The sequence below is a fragment of the Chionomys nivalis genome, chromosome 1, assembly GCF_950005125.1.
Source record: "Chionomys nivalis chromosome 1, mChiNiv1.1, whole genome shotgun sequence".
NCBI classification, from domain to species: domain Eukaryota; kingdom Metazoa; phylum Chordata; class Mammalia; order Rodentia; family Cricetidae; genus Chionomys; species Chionomys nivalis.
Window position 1 is genome coordinate 34,110,083 of NC_080086.1, and position 14,946 is coordinate 34,125,028.

Below are 14,946 nucleotides of genomic sequence, written 5' to 3' on the forward strand. Positions count from 1 at the left end.
GTAGGTGAGGGCTTTCTGCATAGAAATCTGCTCAAGAAACAAGGCTAGCAATCAACAAGTGGGTTCTCATGAAATTTAAAATGTATTTTTAATAATATAGGAAAATGCCAATCAAATGGGGAAACAGCCTACAGAATCAGAGAAATTTTTGCCAGCTACATGTCAAGAGGATTAACATCTAGAATACACAAAGACATCAGAAACTAAAAATCAGGAAAACAAACCTAATACAAAAATTGGGTCACTGAACCAAACAGAGTTCTCAAAAAATGAAGTGTAAATGGCTAATAAGATTTTTTAAAAAAATTTCAACATCACTGGTTATGAGGGAAATGCAAATTAAAACTGTTTTGAGATTTGATCTTTCCTCAGCTAAAATATCTATCATCAAGAAAGGAAGAAGTCAACAAAAGCGGGCAAGGCTATGAGGATGAGGAATAGCTATCCACTGCTAGTGGGACTGTAAACTGCTGTCATTCTAGGAGTGATCGCTTGTCTAGCTTTGTTTTTGTTTTGTTTCTCGAGACAAGGTTTCTCTGTGTAGTCCTAGCTGTCCTTGAACTCAGAAATCTGCCTGCCTCTGCCTCCTAAGTGCTGAGATTAAAGATGTGAGCCACCAATGCCTGACTAAGTGAGTGTTATATCAAAAAGCTAAAAAGAACTACCGCATGATCCCATATTATATTCCTGGGCACAGAATAAAGGGACTCCATATTCTGCTACAGAGAAATTCACATATATCATTGCTATTCTATTCACAATCTCTAGGAAAATGGAATCTACCTCAATGCCTACCAAGTGAAGAACGGATAATGAAAATGTGGTACATATACTCAACAAAATTTTAATAGGCTGCAAAGAAAATAGGCTGCAGGGAAATAGATGGAACTAGAAAATATATTGATTCCCAGACCCAGAGGGACAAACATTGTGTGTTCTCTCTTATATGTGGATGTTAGCTTTGAATTTATAGATTTGTGTATTTAATCTGGAATATTTTGTAGAGCTCAGGATGCTGGAAAAGACACATGTGATGGGGAAGGGACAAGGTCTTAAGAGGTAAGGACACATCAGAATCATATGCTGTGAAACAGGGGAGCAATACTGAGGATTAAAGGGTTAAAATAAATGTGGGCGAGGAAACAAGGGAGAGGACGTAGGGGTGTGGTTGAACCCAAACTAAGAATGTATTAAAAGTTCTTATGGAAACCCAACACTTTGTACATTAAAAGTTCCTTAAAAGAAGGAGTTTGAACAGAAGTACTCTGTATGGGTGGACAATCTTTCCTCCAGAAGTTATTAAGCAAAAATCCACTGTAAGGCACGGAATATCTTCCTACTAGTTATTAGTCAGGAAGGCCCTGGGGACCACCAAATAACACAGACTATTATCATTGTTCAGGAGAACAATATGTAATGAATATAAGGTGATGCTATTGAAAAAGACAACTAATAAGGTAACCTACCCAGGAAAACATCTGGTCCTAATATCTAATGTCACAATAAAGAGGGCTATGTAGAAATGGCAAATTACTCTAAAAAAAAAAAGTCAAAGGTTTAAAGTAAAGAGTTCTCATTTGCAGGCAAATGGATGGAGCTAGAAAACATATTGAATGTGGTAATCTAGACCCAGAAAGACAATTATCACATGTATTTTTTTAAACATAACGCAAAGAAAACCAGCCTACAAATCACAATCCCAGAGGACCTAGACAACAATGAGGACCCTAAGAGAAACATAGATCTTATCTACATGGGAAATAGAAAAAGATAAGATCTCCTAAGTAAATTGGGAGCATGGGGACCATTAGAGAGAGTTTAAGGGGAGGGAAGAAGCAGGGAGGGGAACAGAGAAAAATGTATAGCTCAATAAAATCAATAAAAAATTATAGTTAGTAAAAAAAAAAAAAGTAAAGAGTTCTCCCCTTGCCTATTTTACTCTCCATTGTGTGGTACAGGAGTTTGCTTACTACAGTCCTTCAGGAACCCTTGCTGATGGAGCAGCAGCTGTCAGGTATAAAAATGACTGTCTATCTGTAGCTCATTGTCCATAACTAATAATATGGATCCATTACTCGTAAGGAACCAGGGAAAACAATCCTCTTCTATGTTCACAGGAGAAACATTTATTTAGGGAGCAGCAATGCCAAAACTAAGGGGTACATCTAGGGACTCCACTGCTCCAGGTAGCCCCTTAAAATTCTTGGCACATGCTTCTTTTCAACTGCAGTGCAGTATTTTGCAGACCTTCTAGTAGGGATGTTCACATCATCGTAAACCACTGCTCTGGTTAGTAAGCTCCAGAAAGTTAGAGAGCCAAAGTATAGCCTTCCCCAAGTGTACAGTATGTACATCTGGTTCTCAGAAACAGATGATATTAGCTCTAGATTAAGCATTTTCCCTTGATAAAGAAAATAGACATTTTACATTTGGTAAACCATGTAATCCTGAGAAGATCATTTGCAACTGTTACTACCATTATTTCTATTTTTAACATTAAGAAATGTCCATTTGGAAGCCAGCAAGATGTGTTTAGGGTGGAGCAATGGATCAGTTGGCAAAGGTGCTTGCAGCTTGATGTAGGAGGGTCTTTTATCTTTCTGCTCCTTTCATTGGTTAATTAATAAAGAAAATTGCTTGGCCTGATAGGTCAGAACATACGTAGGCGGGGAAGACAGAACAGAATGCTGGGAGGAAGAAAGCAGAGTCAGGCAACCGCCATGAAGCTCCGGCCCAAGATGGACGTGGGTTAGAATCTTCCCGGTAAGCCACCACTTTGTGGTGCTACACAGATTATTAGAAATGGGTTAATCAAGATGTGGGAGTTAGCCAATAAGAGGCTAGAACTAATGGGCCAGGCAGTGTTTAAATAAATAGTTTTCGTGTTATTATTTCCGGGGCTAAGCTAGCCGCGCGGGAGCCAGGCAGGAAGAAAAGCAGGCCTGCTCACCTCATCACTACAGCAGCTTGCTGCCAAACCTGATGAACTCAGTTTGATCCTAAGAACTACATAATAGAAAGAATCAACTCCCACAAACTGTCCTCGGCCTCCACATGTGTGTGTGCTGTAGCAAGTACACATATATATGCGTGCATACACATAAGTGAAAATGTGATTTTTAACAATTAATGTTGCTGGGTGGTGGTGAAACACACCTTTAATCCCTATGCTCGGGAGGCAGAGGCAGCTGGATCTCTGTGAGTTTTAGGTCAGCCTGGTCTATAAGAGCTAGTTCTAGGACAGCTATGACTGTTAGCCAGAGAAACCCTGTCTCGAAAAAAAAAACAACAACAAAAAAGCAAAACAAAAACAAATAAAAATTAATGTTAAGTTGCTTAGTAGATTTGCTATTTCTGTCCCTTCCAGACCTGCTACAGTTCTCTGGCAACTACCTCTTCTCTCTGTGCTTCAAAGCAATCGCTCCCATTTCACCACAGTCTCCTCAGTCTTCCTCCACAATTTACTCTGTCTTCCCTCCCATCAGGTTCTAGTTCTGACTCATCAAGAGTTACCCAAAGGAAAAGCCTTCTGCAGGCACAACCATTCCCTCTGCAGGACCAACTCAAGCTGCCCCTCTGTCCTCTCCAGTCACATCTTGCTAATCTGGAGTCTTGAGAGTCTTCCCCATTAGCTCCAACTGACATCCAGTGAGGAAGAACAAAGACCCCCAGAAATGGATTAAAATGGACTTTTCATGTAGGCTGTTCTTTTGAAGTCTCCTACAGAACACAACGACTGCCACTTCTTTTGTTGTTTAGAAAACAGGGGTGCACATGACATTCTTTGATGTAGTTCTAGACTCAGCTACCCCCTAAAACTTTTCTAAAGGAGAGGGATGAAGGAAAAGCAAATATTTAAAACCTGGAATACTCAGAATCCTTGATCTCACAAAGACCAAAAATCTTACAAAGATTCAAACACTCTCATCTTTCTGTAATTCTCATTTTAAGTTGGCTGGAGAGAAAACCTAATTAGTACCTTCATGTTACAAATAAATTCCAGTTGACTCCACCAGCAGAGATCAACTTAGCATTATATGAAATGATTTAATTTTCTAGTCCAAACTGGACAACCATAAATGGTAATCTGAAATCTGGAAGAGTAATATTAACATAAAGTAATCTATGATACCACAAATACATATACCAGAAAAAGATACTAAATGTCATTCAAAATCCTTGCTATGTTAGAGAAACTTAGAATATATATGTAAATGTAACCCAAACCTTCAGAAAAATCTCCATTGTTAAAAAAAAAAAAAAAGGAATTTACAAACTGGTGTTAAAAGAAAAAGCAAGTTCTCTAAAAAGAAATAAATTACACTTGCCATTAAAAGTAACTGCAAAATAGTTATGGTTCGATGTATGTATCATTCCAACTTGCTAAAACTATTTTGAAATATTTACTTCATGCCATTAACATGATGCCAGAAATCTGAATCGAGAAATCTCGTGAAGGTCATAAGATGGCGAGCACAAAGGGATACAATGGAGACAGTTTCTAAGTAGGTAACTGTTGGAAGATATAATGGGGATGGTATTATCCTATTCATATGTTTAAATTTTTAAATTAAATCCTAATGGCATATGTTTACATTTTTCTCCACTAAAAAAAAAACTGTTAAAATGTTTAATCCTCATATTGTAGAAACAAAGACTAGTAGTACCTTCCAATCTTTGAATTTTTCCTTTCACGGAGATAACAGCTTCAAAGGGTGAAACTCTTAGTTCAAAACATGTTCCAGTCAATGTTTCAATGAAGAGTTCCATGGTGTCATAGAAAGGAAGTTTGAAGTAAAACGGTCCCACGTTATCTTCATTGAAGAAGGGAGGCTCTTTTCTGTCATCCATCACTTTGACTTTTCTAATTCCTCTGGAATATGTTGTGTGCAACTGTATTCCAGTTCTGACCAAATCAGCTTTGAACATTGGTGATATGTATCGTTGTTCATGTTTAAGTTTTGTGCCTGAAAAAAAAAACAAAAATTGGCTTTTTAAGTCTTAAAGAAAAGTTTTGTGAATAACTCTAGCTCATACTGGTCTTCCAAAGACTCTCAGAACTTATTCTACTAACTTTACATGTGTCCAGTAGTGAACTTTGTGTGCCTGCCTCTGAAATCACTCTCGGAGTAGACTATTCATGAAGAATAGATATGCTTTTGATTCTTTATGTACCTTACAAGAGCTAAGCATTGTTGCTAACAGCACATGAATGAGAAACGTTTTTGCTAATATTAAAATTCTACATATCAATATAATGTTGTAAGACTTTCCAAGTGTATGAACATCCTTTTCTAAAACATGTCTCTCTTTTAAACCATATAAAACTTTAGAGTCTTATACATAATTACACTGGAAAAAAGAATGGCAAACAATATAATAAGTTCCTTTAAAATTTGATCCACTAAATAAATAGGAAATGGTAATGGGGTAGACACTAGACAGTCTCTGTTTACAAGCATAATGGCTAATGAGAAGAGAGACAGACAAAACGGATAGATGCTTAAGGTAAGTTAATAGTATAGAACTAGCAGCAAGGGTGGTCCCATTGAAAACTGCTATTAGTTGGAGAACACCTTGTATGGGATGGGGGCGGGGGTTTACACTTAAACAACACGGGTGCATATCTTTCCAGAGAAATGAGGGTAGTGATATTTAATTTGTATTTTAATAAACAAAGCTTGCCTGAAGTTCAGAGAGTAAAACAGTCAAACTGATCAGCCTTATGGACCAGGCAGTGGTGACACACACCTTTAATCCCTTTAATCTATGCCACACAAATTTGGCATAGAAACTGCGCGGCAGTGGCGTATACCTTTAATCCCAGCACTAGAAAGGAATATAAAATGGAGGAAACAGCTCTCACACACAGTCTCATTCTGAGATTCCTGGAGGCAGGATCACTATTTCAGACTGAGGTAGAGGTTAAGAGTCAGTGGCTTGCTGTTCTGCTTTTCTGACCTTTGGGTTGAACCCAAATTTCTGTCTCTGGGTTTTTATTAATCATGCTACAGATGAGGGAATCTTTCTCCAAAATAGTTTTGCTGAAATATAATTCATATACTATAAATTGGCTCACTTAACATCTAAAATTCAGTCATTTTTAATACTAAAAATGTCCAAACACAGCAAGCATTATTTCCCCCAGTGATGGGGACTGAACAAGGGCCCTGGGTATGCCAACCAAGTGTTCTAGCAGTGAGTGACACAAAAAACCTTTTGCAATCACCTTTACAATATTTCACAACCCCAAAAGTCTTACACCCAATAGTCATCACTCCTAAATTTCCCCATTGTGGGAAATTCCTTTACACTGTGTGAATATATGTCACTGCGATTGGGTTATGAAGAAGCTAACTGGCCTATAGCTAGGCAGGATAAGGCTAGGTGGGAGAACCAGACTAAGAGAATGCCAGAAAGGAAAAGGGCAGAGTCACAGGAGTTTCAAACAAACAGATGGAGAGAAAAGAAAGATGAATGTGAAGTGTTGAAAGAAGGTACCATAATATGGCAGAGGTTAAATAAGAAATATGGGTTAGTTTAAAATGTTAAGAGTTATCTAGTAACAAACCTGAGCTATCTATCAAGCATTTACAACTAATAAGGCTCTATATGGTTGTTTGGAAACTGGCTGACAGGACACAAAAATCTGCCTATATATACTGCCTAAGTGTCCGGCACCTACATCCACAAAAGCTTTAAAATGTTTCTAAACACACAAACACAGAGCCAAACACAGCTTCCTAGTCTTGTGTCTCTTATGCTGGCCACAATACAGAGACACGTCTCCTGGCAACTGCCTGCAGGATGCAGCCAGCCGCCAACCACCATGCACTACTGCCATACACTAAGCTGAACAGTGCTGGCAGCTGATGTAGCCGTTTAAAATTCATCTCATGCAATCAGAAAACAATATAGATGCTCAGGTAAAGACAAATCCAGATGAGAAAAACCTCTAAATGGGCTACAAAGGGTTTAAAAATATACATAGGCTTGGGAGAGAAAAGAGAAAGGATATAGACAGCCATAAAAAATAGTTTAAAAATAATAAAGTCCTTAAAAAAGAAGTAAAGCTTAAAAAATAGCCAGGTAAAGATGGAAAATACAGGGAGAGACTGGATCCTATATGTTACTATATGTCGTCCTTAAATTCTTTGACTGCTGATGAAGGAAAGATAGCTGCTAAGAGACATTATATATTTATAAAAACTGCTAGATTAAACTAACCTATATATTTTTAAAATATCTTGACTTCAAAATGGAAGTGAAAAATGTTACTTTGCGGAAGAGGTTTTGCTTTTATCTCCACAGGAAATGAGGGGCTGTGGATTCATTCCAGGTTGATAGCAATCAGATTTGATCAGGGAAGACCCCCCTGAAAATCCTAACTAGACACATAAAAAAATAAATCTTAAAAAAATCCCTACGAAACAGCCTGGTGATGGTAGCATACTCCTTTAATCCCAGTACTCGGGAGGTAGAGGCAGGCAGAGCTTTTTGAGTTCGAGGCTAGCCTGGTCTACAGAGCTAGTGCCAGATCAGACTCCAAAGATACACAGAGAAACAGTGCAGGGGAAAACACCTTCAGCCAATGACCTTTGAGATGCTGGACCATGTTGGGCGTGGCCTTGGGTACCAAAAGCTCTTGCACTTGCTTGCTCATTCTCTCTTGGCTGCTGAATTTGGTTCCTGTTTCCCGCTCATGCAGAGGACTGCAATCTGCGAGTCGGCTCCCCTAAATAAAAAACCTTTATTATATTTAATTCTGAGCTAGTGTGGGACTATTCTATTCATGTTCACTTACAAAACCCTGCTCAAAAAGCAAAAAAAAAACCAAAAAAAAAAAACCAAAAAAAAAAACCCTCCAAAAAATGTAATATATATTTTACATTTTACATGCTCAAACATAAAACAAAAAATCATCTTGGGCTAACTTGTGTACAACACACAGCCTATATGCCTGTATTAATACAGACATGTATATTACCTTTAAAAGTTTATACATTTTCAGAACAAAGGTACCAGACACCAATGAAAATGGATGGCCCAGGTGATACAGCATCTCAAAATGCCTCTGTAACAATTCCCTCAAAATTCTGCATCCAAAACAGCTCTAAGTCTGCTGGCCGAGATGGTCCAACCTCACAAACTACTCCAGTCAAGACTTAACAATTATCCTGATTTTCTCAAAGATTCCCCCAAAGATACTGGTATGCCCACAGACAAAAGGAAGTGTTTAGAGAATGACACTCACATTATCAAGAGATGGTGTATGGGTAGGTTTAAGTTATTCAATGGAATATGAATTTTTATCATTGTTTAGGGGAGTTGGTTACAAGTTGTTATTGGTCATAGGAAAAAAAGCTAAACAGAAGTGTTAAATTCAAAGGTCTTTCTAAAGAAAAAATGAGGATGATATAAGAATGATAGAAAAAAGGGTAGCCGGGCGCACGCCTTTAATCCCAGCACTTGGGAGGCAGAGGCAGGCGGATCTCTGTGAGTTCGAGACCAGCCTGGTCTACAAGAGCTAGTTCCAGGACAGGCTCCAAAGACACAGAGAAACCCTGTCTCAAAAAACCAAAAAAAAAAAAAAAAAAGTAGATGATTGAATCTACTTTAATCCAAAAAACAACTATTAATCACAAAATATTTTACATTAGTATGGATTTTGGCTTATTGATACGAAAATTATTTTTGCTGTACTATATGTATGTTTGGGGTATTGTGTTTATGAAACTCATTTAAAATGTATTATATAGTAAGAAATACAGATTATAGTCACCTATAATAGTCACACATATAGTCATGTTAGGTATGTTTTCAAGATTACAGAGATATATTTAGATAGAAAAATGTCTTCAATCACTTCAAAGACCTACAGAATATTGAATTTAATATGTTTAATAACCTAAGGATTTTTATGACAGTGAGACACATCTACTCCAAACAGCACTGGTTTCTTTCAAAAGATGATGATGGCCACTGAAGAAACTCTGTATGGAGTTTGTTTTCTTTATGGCAAAGGCTAGCCATTTGGGCAAAGAAACTGCCCTTGCCTGAATTGCTGACATCATACTGTCCAAACTGGACCAGAACGCAAAAAAAAAAAAAAGTGACTGCCAAACTTTGCCAATACAAAGTAGAAGAGTCCTTTAAAATTCCCTGCTTCTCAAAAATATCTGTCAGATATACAAAGATGAATGCCTCAACATTAGAGAAGAACTCTGGATAACTGTGCAGGTAGTGAGATGTTCCTGTCATTAGGTAACATTACACCCTTCTGGGATCTTTGATGGAGTTAAAGATTTAATAAATTAGACTTAAAGTTTTCCTTAGTTATGATAAAAAAGTAAATAGGTATAGAACTTCAGACAAAGAGATAAGATAAAACATAGAATATTTTCTCTAACTTTGCAAAATACAAATGGACTGGATATTATAACTATAATTCTTACTTGATAACTGTTTTTGTTGTATATAATTTTACTATGTTAAAGTTAAAAACTTCATTTATATTTAGACAAAAAGAAGGAAATACTGTGGAATAATCCTCTGTACACTATGAAAATGTGTTACTCTCTTTGTTAAAGGAAAGCTGATTGACCAACAGCTAGGCAGGATTTTCAGGGCAGAGAGAATGCTAAGAAGGAGAAAGGTAGAGTCTGAAAAGTCATGAGCCAGATGCAGAAAAAGTAACATGGGTAGTTCATAGATGAGGTAAATGAGCCTTGGGTCAGCATAGTTTAGTAGAAATGGTTAAATTTCAATAAATTCTTAAGAGCCAACTAGAGACAAATCTAAGCTATCAGCCAAGCATTTATGATTAATAAGTCTCTGTGTGGTTATTTGGGAGTGACTGCAGAAGACAGAGAAACTCCACCTATACCCATTCTGCTTCCCATACATAGTATACAGTATTTTGTGACTGGCTTTTTTTGCTCTGCATAAAGTTTTCAAAGTTCCCATGCATTAACACGTGATTCATCTGGTGGATGAATACTAGTCCCCTGTGTGGACCTGGTGCACATAATCTCTCCAATCATTGATTTACCTGCTTGGGTAGGCTCCACTTTGGAACCTACTACACATATTGCTATAATGAATAATCAGCTATCTTTTGGACACGTTTCCTTTTCTTGGAGATGGATATCTAGATGATGTGGGAGTGACTTCTTTATCTATCTGTTGCTTTCATTGGTTAATTAATAAAGAAAACTGCTTGGCCTGATAGGGCAGAAATTAGGTAGGTGGAGTAGACAGAACAGAATTCTGGGAGAAAGAAAGCCAAGTCAGGCAACTGCATGAGACAATTTCGAATGGTGCACATTTTTGACAACACTCTGGCCGGACTTTCTCAAAACGCTCGGAGACTAGTTACAATTTTCTTAGGTCAAAGGTTAAATTAGGAATTTTACCATCATTTGCTTTCACAGGAGCCCTTAAGGATAACATCACCCCCATGTCAGCTGGAAGCAATCTTAGAGGACGACATTCCCTCTCCCAACAGAGTTTGCCCTCAGGGTTAGGGACATCATTTAGTGGTTGGTATAGGGTTGAGGGGATGGGAGAGATATTTTATGGAATTAGGGGTACTTTTCAAAACAAAGGGGGGGATTAACTGGTTTGATGGGATGATTGGTATTTGTGAATTACTGTTTTTAAAAAAATTGTATTGGTGCTGATTCTTGTATATTGATATATTGAATATTGAATGTGAGTGCTGCTACCTCTAATTTCTGTATAAGAGTATGCTTATAACTTTGTCTATATTGTATTGATACATTTACCATATTACAATGTACATTTCTACCTCTGATATTATTTATATAATAACATTGTTTACACTTAATATGTAATGACATCATTTACAGTTGGAGATCATTGTCTTCATATATTGCACAGTTGTTTATTCTCTTAGTCTTCAAGTTAGATAGGTATTGAGAATTATATGTTTGTCATATTTATTTTTAGGATAATCAGGTTTTTGAGATACATAAGGATTATATTTAGTATAGATAGTATAATCTTCAGCCTCTTCGAAGAGCTGTAGAAAATGGCCTTTAATCTAACCTAAAATTCCATGCCAACGAGACACAATCACTCCTGGCAACACCACTCTACTCCCAAGAGAACGTTGAGCACCAAAGACACTCCACTGGGAGTTTGTCTTCTTGGCAGAACTGGCCTTTGGGTTAAGAAAAGCCCATACCTCAACTACTGACAAAGATACAGAATATCCGTAAGTGGATGAAACAGGATTGTCTTATCTTGCCAAGACAGGGTAGGATAGTTCTAAGAAAGTTCCTTGCCTTTAATAATGGTATGTTAGTTATGTTAGGCCTTAGTCAAAGTTGGTTGACTCAACATTGCAAACGAGACTTTGGGTGATTGCCCAGTTAGTCAGTTGTCTCTGTCATTTGTTACACATTTTGGATATCTCTCGTTTGTTAAGTAATATTAATTCCCTTCTCAGATCTTTGACGGAGTTGAAGATTAGATAATTGTAGTTATTCTCTACATTATTTAGACTCTTTGAAATAGAATGTTTAGTATATTTATTATTTGTTCCTATTGTATATAGTTGTATTTGGTTTGGCTCTGTCTTATTTAGACAAAAAGGGGAGATGTAGGGGAGACCCAGACAATCACCTTGTTTGTAGGGCAGGGTCCCCCGAGGATATTTTTTACTTATAAAGATTGTGGGCGTGCTCCCCGGCTTCCCTTCTGCTTTCCTGTTCTCCGCTGGAACTTTGGTTTCTGTGAGTCTTTCCCTAATTAAAGCTAAATATTTTATTATAATTTCCGTCTGTCGTTCATTTACGCCGCTACATCTAGAAATAGGTGTGCTAGGCCAAATGGCAACTATATTTAGCAATTTATGAAACTACTAAACTTTTTCAAGTAGTTTGAACTATTTTATAATAAACTAACAATAAATGAGGGTGCAGATTTCTTCACATCTTTGTCAGTACTTTTTATTGTCTTTTTACTAAAGCTATCCTAGTGAGTACATGGTTGTGATGTGTACTCCCAAATGATTCTGAACAATATTCTTTTATGCAATTATGGGCCCTCTGCATCTAAAGGATGGGGAGAGGGGTTGTGGGAGAATACTGGGAGAGCTAAAATTAAGAACCATTTGATGCATAATATAGAAACCTAATATAGTATAAACTTCCTAAAATATATACATATATGAAGGTGAGATAAATAAAATCACCAAAAAATGGGAGAAATGAGTCCCAACTGGCCATCTCTTGTCACCTAATGAAGTTTCCAATACTGGGATTGGGTTACATCTAATTGAGTTGTTGGCCAAAGGAGTCCTACAGGAATCCCCAAACACAGGGTGTTGCCAAGACTATGGACTGCTCTGCACAAACTGACAGCAAGGCCCCACTGCTGAAGACAACACCTACACAACTCATGGAGATACAGGGCTGGTGCCTGCATACAGCCTTCCATTCTAGCATCTTTGATAAAGGAAGGCACTTTCCATGCTATCAAAAGAGAAATGTAAGCACCAAGCCAGCCACAAACCCTTTATCTAGAATGATATACTGCCTGCAGGATAGGTAAGGGCAATGGTAGAACAAAGCTTAGGGGAGTAACCAACCAACAACTGATTTAAGGCCACAAGATGGAACCCAAACCCAATACTGCTTGGGTGACCAAGAACCTGAGACTACATAGCTCAAGAACCTAGGGTAAAACCAAATAATGTTGGCCTAAAAAGGGGGGGGGGGGCGATGTAGTGGTAACTGACTCCTAATAGCATTCTGCTATACTCATAGATTAGTGTGTTGTTCAGTCATCATCAGAGAAGCTTCCTCCTACAGCAATGGGAATAAATATAGATCCACAGCCAGACATTATGCACAGAGTAAGAGACCGTTAAACATTCAGCACTAAGTGGGATATCCCCATTACATCCCTCTCCCCCAGAGCTCAGGGAACCCCACAGAACAGGAGGTTGAAAGAGGAGAACAAGACCCTCTAAATCAACTGAGCAAAGATCATATGAACTCACAGAACTGAAACAGCATACACAGGGCCTGCATAGGTCCACACCAGGTTCCCTGAGCTTTAGAATGGCTTCCAGTTTAGGGTTTTTGTGGGATTCCTGAGTGTGCAAATGAGTAGGTCTCTGATTCTTTTGGTTTGCCTTGCTGAACTTAAAGGTGATGACTTGTTTTATTTTTTATTTTGTTATATTTTTAAAAAATGGTTGAAAACCTAGCCACTAGTGCTGGTGGCCATGTCAGAGGAGCAGCAGTGTCAATAGACTGCAGGAGTCCGGCCCACCAAAATGTAAGGCACTGATGGGTAAGTCTCAGACAGGCAAGACCCCAAGGGCTTCAGCTCCAGGATGTCTCGTTATCGCTGTGCCTTTAAATGTATGCCGCTGCCATTTTTCTCTGGTATCTGAAATGGTTTGAATGGGGTTGGGAGCATCCTGTGTGCTTTAATGAAGTATGATTATATCATGGAAATATCCCACTCTACTGAGCATTTTCACTTGTGGAGTATTATGAAGATGATTTCCTCTTAAACTGTACTGTTTAGAGTGTTACTTCTGCCCCTGATAAAAGCAGGGGCTGCAGAAGATTAAAAAAAAAAAAAAAAAAAAAAAATAAGAACAAGAAAATGTCACACAGCTAGTTTCTCTTCAGGAGCTATATAGATTATGGTTTAGGTTAATGATTAGCAAAACAATTGAGTCCCAGGAGTTAGCTCAAGTTCTTTTTGATATGGGAAATGTGTTCATGGGTTTCAGTGTGCATCACAGCTGAAACAAAGCTTTAAACAACTGACTTCATGTAACTGGAAAACAAAGAATTGGATGGCTAGTTAAAATAATTGGACTGAACTCTAAAATATGAAAAGTGAAACTAGTAACCTGTTTTTCTGGCAATTATAAAAACCACTGTCTATGGGAACGGTTATGACTGAAAGGCTCCCCATTTATGAGAAGTCTTGTTTTTCACATGTAATATGTAAAATGTTTAATCATGTAAGGGATATGAAAAGCATGTTTTACTTATAGCCATTGTAATCATTTACTTAAAAAAACAGAATGTAACCACATTGTAATTTTTATATTGCTTAGAAGATCCGCTGGGGTATATAAGCTGTAAAGAAAAGTAAAGAATTTAGAAGGAAAACACCACAAAATGTGTGTAGAAAGAAGTTATCAGGAAGTAGTGAGAAGGAAGACGTAGAAGGAAGACATCGGGAAAGCAGAAGGGAATACGTAGAAGGAAAGTTTCTCCTTTGTCCTTCCTGGTTGCTCAAGTAATATTACTTCCCTCCTCAGATCTTTGATGGAGTTAAAGATTAGATAATTGTAGTTACCCTCCTCATGATTTAGCTAAACTTAATTTCAATACATTATTTAGACTCCTTAAAATAAAATGCCTAGTAAAACTTTTGTTATATGTTTCTTGCTTAATATTGTTTGTTGCTTGTAATTTTATATTTGGTATCTGTTCCTATTGTATATAGTTGTATTGGGTTTGGTTTGATCTTGTTTAGACAAAAGGAGGAGATGATGGGGAAGCTCAGCCAGTCACATTTGGCTAGGGTGTGGCCACCTGGGGCCAGGGAAGGACCTGGGAATCCAGGTGCCCTCCCCTTGTTTCACCTCTCTTCACTGCACGTGGTGCTCACTGGACCCCGGTCGTGGTGAGTTTTCCAATTATTAAACTTGATCTGTTGTATTAAGCTTGTTTGGTTAATTCTAGCTTACCGGTCGACTACGCCCATCAAAGGAGGACATCGGGAAAGCAGAAGGAAGATGTAGAAGGAGGACATCGGGAAAGCAGAAGGAAGATGTAGAAGGAGGACAACGGGAAAACAGAAGGGAAACAAAAGGGTAGAAGAATAGAACAAATAGAGACTGGAGTAAAACAAACAATAGAAAAAAATTACAAGAGACACTTTAAT

At 37.8% G+C, this 14,946-nt stretch overlaps 1 protein-coding gene across 6 annotated transcripts in view; it reads right to left on the minus strand.

Annotated features, from left to right (window-relative positions):
- Positions 1 to 14,946, minus strand: part of Zfand4 (zinc finger AN1-type containing 4) — a 93,245-nt gene that overhangs the window by 74,272 nt on the left and 4,027 nt on the right. For 2 of the 6 annotated variants that reach the window (XR_009056335.1, XM_057757298.1), the window contains exons 1-2: positions 7,597 to 7,625; positions 4,668 to 4,967 (exon numbers count right to left, since the gene is read on the minus strand). Coding sequence is in view for 3 of the 6 variants with exons in the window: in XM_057757298.1 (XP_057613281.1) it covers positions 4,668 to 4,967; positions 7,597 to 7,615 (319 nt within the window). In the remaining 3 variants the exon portion in view is untranslated. Of the gene's footprint in view, positions 1 to 4,667; positions 4,968 to 7,596; positions 7,626 to 14,946 lie in introns of those variants that run through there. The other 4 variants (XM_057757416.1, XM_057757370.1, XM_057757698.1 and 1 more) reach the window with 3 other exon arrangements.